The 10802-nt window shown below is 47.9% G+C and overlaps 1 protein-coding gene across 3 annotated transcripts in view; it reads right to left on the bottom strand.

Annotated features, from left to right (window-relative positions):
* The window catches only part of adamts17 (ADAM metallopeptidase with thrombospondin type 1 motif, 17), a 101647-nt gene that overhangs the window by 14259 nt on the left and 76586 nt on the right, over nucleotides 1-10802 (bottom strand). For 2 of the 3 annotated variants that reach the window (XM_076887201.1, XM_076887207.1), the window contains 2 exons: nucleotides 7846-7926; nucleotides 5468-5625 (listed from right to left, as the gene is read on the bottom strand). In XM_076887201.1, coding sequence (XP_076743316.1) covers nucleotides 5468-5625; nucleotides 7846-7926 — 239 coding nt within the window. The remainder of the gene's footprint in view (nucleotides 1-5467; nucleotides 5626-7845; nucleotides 7927-10802) is intronic. The other variant, XM_076887203.1, reaches the window with a different exon arrangement.

Here is a 10802-nt window from a genome sequence, read left to right as displayed (position 1 = left end):
AGAATCCATCAGCCCGGTGGCAGGTGGGCGGCCGCGGCGAGGGGCCTGGGCCGGGACCACCTGATCCTCTTGCATAACATGTGCAGGCTTAAGTCTGTCAACAGAGACAACTTCCTGCCGACCGCCAAAGTCCAAAACGAAATGTTTGTTGCCTGGTTTAAGAACCCTGTATGGCCCGTCATATGGTGGACGCAGCGGAGTCCTATGGGCATCGTGCCTGACGAAAACGAAACGAGCAGAGTCCAATGAACTCGGAACAAAGGTGTCAGGCAGGCAGTGGTGCACAGGACCAGGAACAGGAAATGAGTTTCTTGGGGGGCGAAAAGGCAACAAAGAGGTATCGAAACATGGGGGAGGGCTCTCAGGTAAGAATTCCCCGGGGACCCGGAGAGGCTGGCCGAGGACCAGTTCAGCCGGGGAAACCCCGAGGTCTTCTTTAACCGCGCTACGCAAACCCAGCAAAACCCACGGAAGACGTTCGACCCAGTCGCCACTTGTCAAGGAAGCACGGAGCGCGGCCTGAAGTGACCGGTGAAACCGTTCGCACATCCCATTAGCTTGCGGGTGGTATGCTGTGGTGCGGTGGACCTTGACTCCCAGGCCGTCAGCCATAGCAGACCAAAGCTCGGAAACAAACTGGGGGCCCCTGTCCGAGGTAATGTCAGCAGGGGGGCCGAAACGTGAAACCCACGTTGACAAAAATGCCCTGGCCACCGTCGCCGCTGTCGTGGACGCCAGGGGTACCGCCTCCGGCCACCTGGTTGTGCGGTCCACCACAGTCAAAAGGTGCGTGAAACCCTGTGACTGCGGCAAGGGACCAACCAGGTCCACATGAACGTGATCGAAACGCCTACCCGGGACACGGAAAGGCTCGAGGGGTGCCTGTGTGTGCCGGTGGATTTTCGAGCGTTGGCATGGGATACAAACCACCGCCCATTCTTTCACCGTCTTGCGAAGGCCCGGCCAAACAAACCTGGCGCTGACCAGCTTGACCGAGGCCCGGACGCCGGGATGAGAGAGGGCATGCACCGAGTCAAAAACACGACGACGCCACGAAAAGGGAACCACCGGGCGGGGGCGGCCGGTGGAAACGTCGCAAAGAAGGCGCGGACCGCCGTCCCACACCGGGGTGTCCTCCAGCACAAGGCCCGTTTTTGTTGACTGAAGGGCAAGGACGTCCGGGTCAGCACGTTGCTCGGCGGCCATGGCAGCGTAGTCGATGCCGACATACACCGGAGAAACCAACACACGCGAGAGACAGTCAGCGACGTGATTGGACTTACCAGCCATATGCTGAATGTCTGTGGTAAACTCAGAAATGGCCGCCAACTGGCGCTGCTGGCGTGCGCTCCATGGGTCAGAGACCTTGGACATCGCAAACGTCAAAGGTTTGTGGTCAACGTACGCAGCAAAGTTGCGACCCTCGAGGAAAAAACGAAAATGCCGTGTTGCGAGGTGCAGGGCCAGCAACTCCCTGTCAAAAACACTGTACTTGCGTTCAGCATCCCGGAGCGTACGACTGAAAAAGGCGAGCGGTTGCCGGAGACCTGAAACCCGCTGTTCCAACACTCCGCCCACTGCCACGTCCGAGGCGTCGGTGGTCAACGCGATCTCCGCCGACGGAAGCGGGTGGGCCAGCAGGGCGGCGTCAGCCAGCGCAGACTTGGCTGCGGAAAACGCACGGACGCGTTCAGGCAGCCAGTCAACCGGATCTTTGGGCTGTTTTACCTTTTAAGGCAGCATAGAGTGGCTGTAGCAGGTGGGCAGCTCTGGGGAGAAAGCGGTTGTAAAAATTTATCATCCCCAAGAACTCCTGCAACGCTTTAACCGACGTGGGACGCGGGAAAGCCGAAACGGCCTGGACTCTGTCGGGCAACGGAACCACACCTTCAGCGGAAATGCGGTGCCCGAGGAAATCCAGAACAGGCAACCCAAACTGGCACTTGGAAGGGTTGATGATCAGGCCGTGCGCTTCCAAATGCTGGAAAACCTGGCGCAGATGGGACTCGTGCTGGCTCGCTGAGCAGCTGGCCACCAATATATCGTCCAGATAAACAAAAACGAACGGCAGCCCACGCAAAACGGAGTCCATCAGCCGCTGAAAGGTCTGGGCGGCACCTTTCAGGCCAAACGGCATGCGCAAAAACTCGAACAAGCCGAAGGGGGTAATGACAGCGGTTTTAGGAACGTCTTCGGGGCGCACGGGAACCTGGTGATACCCCCGCACCAAGTCAATTTTAGAAAAAATCGACGTTCCGGCGAGATTGGCAGAAAAATCCTGAATGTGGGGGATGGGGTAATGGTCATTCTCCGTGGCATTATTTAAACGGCGGAAATCTCCGCATGGCCGCCACCGACCGTCCGATTTGGGCACCATGTGAAGCGGAGAGGCCCATGCACTGTTCGAACGCTGTACAATGCCAAGGCGCTCCATGGCTGCAAACTCTTCCCGAGCGACGGACAGTTTCGCGGGGTCGAGGCGGCGCGCGCGCGCGAACACCGGGGGCCCGACCGTGGGAATATAATGCTCAACCCCATGCTTCGTTACCGTGCTAGAGAAATTAGGGACAGACAGCGATGGAAACTCTAAAAGCAAACGCTGAAAAGCATCCCCGGAGGTCACTACATTAGCCCGAATCAGGGGCTCGGCGGCCCGAGTAAAACAGGGTAGCGAAGAAAACGAGAGAGCATCGATTAAACGTCTGTTAGCGACATCGACAAGTAGTCCATGAGCACACAGGAAATCAGCACCCAAAATAGGTACAGAGCTAGCAGCAACAACAAAGTTCCACTGGAAATCCCGGCCATGAAAACAAACAGTCACCAACCTTTCCCCAAACGTTTTGATGGGAGAGCCGTTAGCTGCAATGAGCTGCGGCCCACAGTTCGCTGCTAGTCCGTCGGCAGCGGTAGGGGGAAGGAGGCTCTTCTGGGAGCCGGAGTCCACGAGAAAACGTCTCCCGGAGCGCGAGTCCTCTATGAAGAGCAGCCTTTCTGTATTGCCAGCGGTCGCGGCTGCTACAGCGCGCTGGCGGGTCCGTTTCCCTGGGCCGTGAAAGCGCAAGGCGGCAGGCAGCGACGCGCTCTGTCGCCAAAACGCTGATGGTAGAAACAGATGCTCTTTCCGCGGTGCCGGCGTGTAGCAATCCCTGCCGTCAGCAAGGGGGCGGATGCTCCGGGGGAGGCAGGTGGAGGCGTGGAAGGTGCCGCCGGCGTGTCCGTAGCCAGGGCGTGAACGTCGAAAGTGCGGCTAGCCAGGAGAATGCGATCCGCTTCTTCAGCCAGGGAGCGATAATCCTTCGCAGGCAGAAGCGGAGAGTTCGCGAGGACAGCTCTCACGGCGGCCGGTAGTTGGCGAAGGAAGAGGTGCACGAAGAGGAAACCACCGTCATCCGGCCCGAGCAACGATAGCATGTTCTCCATGAGCTCGAGCGCGGTACTGCCACCCAAGCCTGACAGGTTGAGGAGCTTTTCGGCTCGTTCGGCGTCGGAGAGGGCATAGCGCCGAAGAAGCAGCTCTTTGAGGGCGGCGTATTTCCCTTGGGCGGGTGGGTCCCGGAGGAGCGCCATCGCGCGACGGGTGGCCAGCGGGTCGAGCGAGGCCACCACATGGTGATACTTCGTGTCGTCAGCCGAGATGCCGCGAAGGGCGAACTGAGCCTCCACGTGTACGAACCATGACGGGGGGTCATGGAGCCAAAAGTCCGGCAGTTTCAGCGCCACAGCGAACGTAGCTGCAACAGGAGGCGGAGGTCCGGCGGCCGCTGATGCATCCATAGCGGAGTGTGCGTTATCTACGGCCCGTTGCATGCTCGAGTCAGGGGTCACCAATGTGGAGGTAAGCATCAACGACACAGCTCTCAGTTCTCACTCCTTCTTTATTCGTCTCCAACATCAACTGCGCATATCGCGCCACAAAACACAGGAACACACTTCCTCTACACTGGGTGTGAGTGGAGCCCTCTAGTGGTCCACCACAATATAAGTAAAATATGTGAATTCAAGATATATGAAATTATGAAGCAAAGAATAAATGAATAAATAACTCTGAATATTCCTGAAAGTAGCCACCCTTTGCTTTGTTGACAGTGCTGCAAACCCTTGGCCTTCTCTCAGTAAGCGTCATGATGTAGTCACCTGAATTGGTTTTCCCTTCACAGGTGAGCCTGTCAGGGTTCATTTGTGGAAGTTCTTGCCTTCCTAATGCAGTTGGGAACAGAAGTCAGGTCGGTACACAGCTGACAGCCCTATTTGATAACTGTTAGAATTCATATTATGGCAAGAACCAATCAGCGAAGTAAAGAGAAACGACAGTCCATCATTACTTTAAGAATTAAAGGTCAGTTAGTCCAGAAAATTGGTAAAACTCAGAGGTTTTTTGTGTCCCCAAGTGCAGTTGCAAAAACTATCAAGCCCTACACTAAAACTGGTTCACATGAGCGCCGCCCCAGGAAATGAAGACCACGAGTCCCCTCTGCTCCTGAGGATAAATTCATTTGAATTACCAGCCTCAGAAATTACAACAGCACCTCAGATTAGAGCCCAGATAAATGCCACACAGTAGCAGACACATCTCTACATCAACTGTTCAGAGGATCCTGTGTGAATCAGACCTTTAAGAAATGTCGACTAAGGAAAAGCAACAAGCAGAAGAAATTTCTTTGGGCCAAGAAACACAAGGAATGGACATTAGACCAGTGGAAATCTATGCTTTGGTCTGAGGTGAGGATGGTCTCTCTACATGCATGGTTCCCACCGTGAAGAGCGGAGGAGGTGGTGTGATGGTGCGGGGGTGCTTTGCTGGTTGGGGATTTATTCAAAACTGAAGGTACACTGAACCAGCATGGCTACCACAGTATCCTGCAGCAACATGCCATCATTGGTTCCGGTTTGCTTTTAATTGGACCATCATTTATTTTTCGCTGTGGACAATCACCCCAAACACACCTCCAGGCTGTTGAAGGGCTATTTGACCAAGAAGAAGAGTGATGTGAAGTGTTGCACCAGATGGCCCGGCCTCCACAGTCACCTAAGCTAAACCCGTTCAAGATGTTTTGGAATAAGATGGACCGCAGAGTGAAGGCGAAAGGACCAACAAGTGCACAGCATCTCTGGGAATTCCTTCAAAGCTGTTGGAAAACCATTTCAGGTGATGACCTCATGAAGCTCATTAAGAGAATGCCAAGAGTGTGCAAAGCAGTAATCAAAGCAAAGAGTGGCTATTTTAAAGAATCTAAAATCTAAAACATGTTTTGAGTTATTTCAGACATTTTTATTTATTACATAATTCTTCTATATGTATTCATTAACAGTTTTGATGCCTTCAGTGAGAATCTAAAATTAAGAAAAAACATTAAATCAGTATATGCGTCTACCTTTTCAACTACCAGTCAACTTTTTACTGGTAGTGTATCTGTGTGTGGGTGTGTGTGTTTGTTTCCATGAGTAGCAATACAAATCAATTTACCATTAGATATAAAGGAGTCTTAGTGGGTCCCTTGGCAGACATCTTCTCCCATATTCCTCTTCTAACATAGCGCACAGTGGTTCCAGCCAGCTCAAATTCTCCTGGAAGTTCAATTTTCCAGTCATTGTTGATGGACCTCTTACTTGAGTCTTTGAGAGCTATAAGTAAGATACAAGAAGTTACACACACACATCTATCTATCTATCTATCTATCTATCTATATATATATATATATATATATATATATTAGGGGTGCAACGATACACAAAATTCACGGTTCGGTTCGGTTCGATACTTTGGTGTCATGGTTCGATATTTTTTCAATACAAAAAAAATGTTCATGCCTTTTTAATTTGTCATTTATTAAAATTATAAATATATATTTTAACTCAAAAGTACAGTTTTTAAATTTAACCCTAACCCTTGTGCGTGTTTTTTATTTTGACAGCGAATGCGCACCTGCGGACCACTTATGTGCAGCCCTGGTTATTTAGCTCGTCATATTGCAGCCACAGAAATAATTTTGTCCATGAAACCATAAAGCTGCACTTTCTTTTTGCCTTATAGTCTGATTTGTCATAACTTTTCCGTTTTGTGGTAAGCTTTTCTTTGGCTGTCACTTCTTCACCCTGACCTGTCTTATTTGGCTCAGCAGAACTGAAATATATATCCTGCTGCTTTTACACACTCACTCACATAAGCTCAGCGATTCTCTGCGCGATCAACCTCTCACATGTTTAAGCTGCGGGAGATTTCACTTGTCATGTTTGCATAGTAAGCTAACGATTAATAAGATGATGTCAGAGGAATTGGTGCACAAATTATCATCACTCACAGATCAGTGCTGTCGCTCTCTATACAGTTCACGCGATTGCAAAGTGAAAGCAAAAAACAAGCGCAAATTCAAACGCGACTTCAATATGTCACATATTGACAGTGGCTCATCGATGCCAATGACATAATTACCCAGCTACATTTCTGAAAGAATGCAAAAGCATTGACATATATTTTTCCTACAATAGCCCGACGGGCAGGGAAGAGATAGATTTTGGTAGCCCGACTGGAAAAATCGCTAGCCCCGGGACGTCGGGCTAGCGATATTGCAAGCCCTGTATCTGATTGAGGAATCACTCATCTTTGGAAAAGAGAGTTTATTACAGAGAAATGGCTCTTTCCAAAATAAAAGCTGTACTATACGCTTCTTCTGGGCTATATTCTCAGCAGCATATTAAACATATCAGGTCCCCATAAGGAGAATCCTGTGCTAACAGCTGTCTAAATGACTCGGGTAAAGTTTGTAGCATGCATGCTTGTTGTTTTTGTCTGCTTCCACTTGTCTTTGCATCTGAATGAGGGTGGGGGAGGTTCAATTTGCCATGTTGCAAGGAGAGCTTAACTTCTGTCTCGCTAGCTTGCCCTGCGCTCTTCCTTCTGATGATGCTGTCTGTGTTGAGCGCTCAGCGGATCTGCACTCGTTGCACCCCTAATATATATATTAGGGGTGCAACAATACTCGTATCGGTATTGAACCGTTCGATACAGTGCTTTCGGTTCGGTACGCATGTGTATCGAACAATACAAAATTTGTAATTTATTTTATCAACTTTCCTTCTGACGATGCTGTCTGTGTTGAGAGCTCAGTGAATCTGCGTTCGACTACTCCGCCTAGGCTGCACTGTCGAGCGCAGATCCGCTGAGCGTAGCGCAAGCTAGCAAGACAGAAGCTAAGCTTGTTGCAACATGGCAACTGCCTCAATGCTAGCCAAAATTGAACCTCCCCCACCCTCATTCAGATCTGGTGTTTGGAACTTTTTTGTTTTTCCTGTGAAGCATGACCCTGAAGGTAAGCGCGTCATGGACAAAAGTAAAACAGTGTGTCGGATGTGCCACGCAATGCTCAATTACATTGGTGGGAACTAGTGCATTAGCACAGTGAGATCGTTAACGTGTTGACGCTGTCCAGCGCCGCGCACGGGGCGATCCCCGGTAACTCGCTAACGGAGATTTGCGGCGTTATGGCGTTAATGTAATTTTAATGAGATTAACGCTGACAGCACTAGTGGGAACACAACGAATATGACTGCACATTTACACCGACATCATCCTAGTGCAAAGACAAGTGGAAGCAGACAAAAACAACAAGCATGCATGCTACAAACTTTACCCGAGTCATTTAGACAGCCGTTAGCACATGATTCTCCTTATGGGGACCTGGTATGTTTAATATGCTGCTGAGAATATAGCCCAGAAGAAGCGTATAGTACAGCTTTTATTTTGGAAAGAGACATTTCTGGTATCTAATGTCTCAGCGTGTCTAAAAGTGAGCGGCATTGTTGAGAAGAACCACAAAGTCATCTGGAAAACACAAGCATCATTACCCAAAAAACTATGTGAAGGTTTGTCCTCCACTACTCTGATCCTTCTAGCTCCTGCAGGGATCACCACAGCTTCGATATAGCCTGATAGAGACACAGAAGCAGGACAGAAAAACTATCAGAAGCATAAATGGTGGGCAAAAAGGGATGGGCTGGTTATTTCTGTCTACATCGGAGTTGTCTATTTAAAGATAAATTTAGTTGTTCAAAATCCCACAAGGCTGGCCGACATGACAGACGGTTGGCAGGGCTGTGAGTACTCAGACTGTGTTTTGAACGCAATATGGATAACATCTTGGAGAAGAACAACGGGAATTGAGAGAATTGGTGACCAGTGATAGACATTAGACCAATTGTAAAAATTGGATGCAGTTGTTTGCACTAAACCCAAATCATTCATCTTCACTCATGCGGCTATCCCACTGGCGCCAGCTGAAGGCCTGCCAAGGTCTAAGCTGACTGGAACAACAAAAATCTCCATGATAACAGGATTGTTGTCAGAACTCTTTGTTCCTCCTTCAAGGCCGTCCGCGTTGATCGAAGATTGTTGACTTTTGCTTAACCGGGTGAAGGGACACTTTCTCTCAGTTGACACGGAACACACAGACACACACACGCATGTACACTGACACAGACCTACACTCACCCCCCCAAACGCCTTCGAAGCTTATGTCATCTATGTTGTGAGATGTGATGATTCATGTGCTGAGGTGTTTTTTTTCTGTTCTCAAACTGATCTCCCTGTTGGAGCTCAGTCTAGGGCAGACCTTCCCAAAGTGTGGGGCCCGCCCCCTATGGGGGGTGCAGAGCCATTGCGCGGTATGAAAAGGGGAAAAAAACAACAACAAAAAAAACAAAACAATGCTTGGACACTGCTAGCACGGGGCGCCCACACAAACGCAAAGCAGGAGATGAAGCGTCGCTGAATATGTTTCCAAACCAACTTCATTCTAAGCCAAAGACTAGAAAATATGGTGAAGCAAATCTGCCCTTTGGCTTCACCTGCACAGGTGCTGAGGTAGGTCTCCCTGCAGGGTTGCTTTTCCCTTCGTCGGGAGCAGCGCTGGGCTCTTCAAATCAAACAGTATCCCATATTCTTGATTTTTACTTTACAAACACTTCTTGTAATGACTAACTACTCCTGACATTTTGGAGATGTTTGCTCTTTATACAGTAAAGTTACAGCTGGATGCAAATAACATCAGGCTGATCCTGCCACGATTTGTTCCCACGGTTCAAGTCACGGACAAACAGGATCCAACAGCTGTTTATGTTTTTAAACCCATTTTGCACAGAGAGGAATTTTTTGAAAAATGTATTGATGCAATGTTGAACATTATTACAGAGGGGAAAAAAACTACATGTAAAATAATCACACCGTGACGCCTCTGCATTTGTAAATAGAGGGACAGTAACTGCGTGTTTATGTAAGCTTGTAAAACCTGAAGATGGAGACAAAATACTGTTAATCTGAATATCTGCCATTTTGCAATTCATCTCCTGTAAACAATAACGTGGCGCACAGCTGTTGCGTGACCAACTCTGTATTCCTCGTCCACACGTAAACGCAAAAAAGGAGTTTAAAATTTTTTCGTTTTCAGTGATTCGAAACGCCGTTTACGTGGACGAAACAGCTGCGTTTTCAAAAATACCCGTGTAGGTGTAGACGCAGCGTAAAAGGGTTAGTAGTTTATTTTATTACTAGCTGTCATTTATTGCTGATTACTTGTATTTGCTTAATTGTTTACTAAATGTTTGAGGTGTGAAATAAACCGCAATGGAGCAAAATATGGGCGTGTGTGGTTGGAGGATGTGTTTGTGCGTGTGCTTGCGGGGGGGCTTAGTTTCTTGGAAAACTAAGGGGGGGCCCAGCAAAAAAAGTTTGGGAACCACTGATCTAGGGGGAGTTCTTTCTTCTTCTCGTCTTTCCTCATGTTGTGCATTTTCCATTGTTATACCTCTCTGACCTGTATTCCCCATGTGATTTTTGTGTAATGTATGTATGGTCGGAGGGTAAGATGGCGCTGGCACAGCTGGCAGCCTTAACCCAACTTCCCTCGGGATGAATAAAGTATTATCAATCTATCAATCAATTATTCAATTCAACTTTACTTATACAGCACCAAATCACAACAACAGTCACCTCAAGGCGCTTTATATTGTAATGTAGACCCTACAATAAATATTATGTGACTGAAATACTGTAACTGCAATAGGTTTGTGCATGATGCAGTGTATGCCTCTGCATTTAAAAAAGTGCATAAAGCACTTTGGTGAGAAGCAGTATGGCTTAATACTGAAAAAGGGAACGACACATGGGATTCTGACAGTGATGGAGAAGTATAGATGAACTGGGAAGAAGCCACACAGTGTTTTTGTGTATCAAGAGAAAGCATATGATCGAGTGCCAAGAGAATAGAATAGAATAGAATAGAATTCAACTTTATTGTCATTGCACATGCACAGGTACAGGGCAACGAAATGCAGTTTGCATCCATCCAGAAGTGCTTTAGTGATATAGATATATTACAATATATATTAGCAATAATATAGATATGTGAGTATATTACAGAAATGGGTCTATTATGGTATGTTATAATGTACACGGTATGAAGTATGTTGTGAATATTCTATAACTATAAGTATGTACAGGCTGTAGTGAGTAGAAGCTATGTACAGGATATGAACAGGATATAAATATGAAAAACTATACAGAATATGAAATAAATAACTTTACAGAATCTGAGATATACAGCTATACAGAAATGGGAACTATGCAAGTTGTAAACAGTTGTAGGATTACAACTTGCATAGTTGCATAGAACTGTGGTGCTGTATGAGGAAGTCAAGAGTGGCAGAGAAGACAAGTCAGACTCGTGCTGGAATAAGCCAATTGGATCGCCTCAACAATCCAGTGGGAAATGCGTTTTTTTCTAACGGGCTTGCCAAGATGTGGTTTA

The sequence above is a fragment of the Maylandia zebra genome, linkage group LG1 (assembly GCF_041146795.1).
Source record: "Maylandia zebra isolate NMK-2024a linkage group LG1, Mzebra_GT3a, whole genome shotgun sequence".
Taxonomy (NCBI): Eukaryota; Metazoa; Chordata; class Actinopteri; order Cichliformes; family Cichlidae; genus Maylandia; species Maylandia zebra.
Note: the sequence above shows the minus strand (reverse complement) of the source record. Positions and strands in the feature narration are given on the sequence as shown.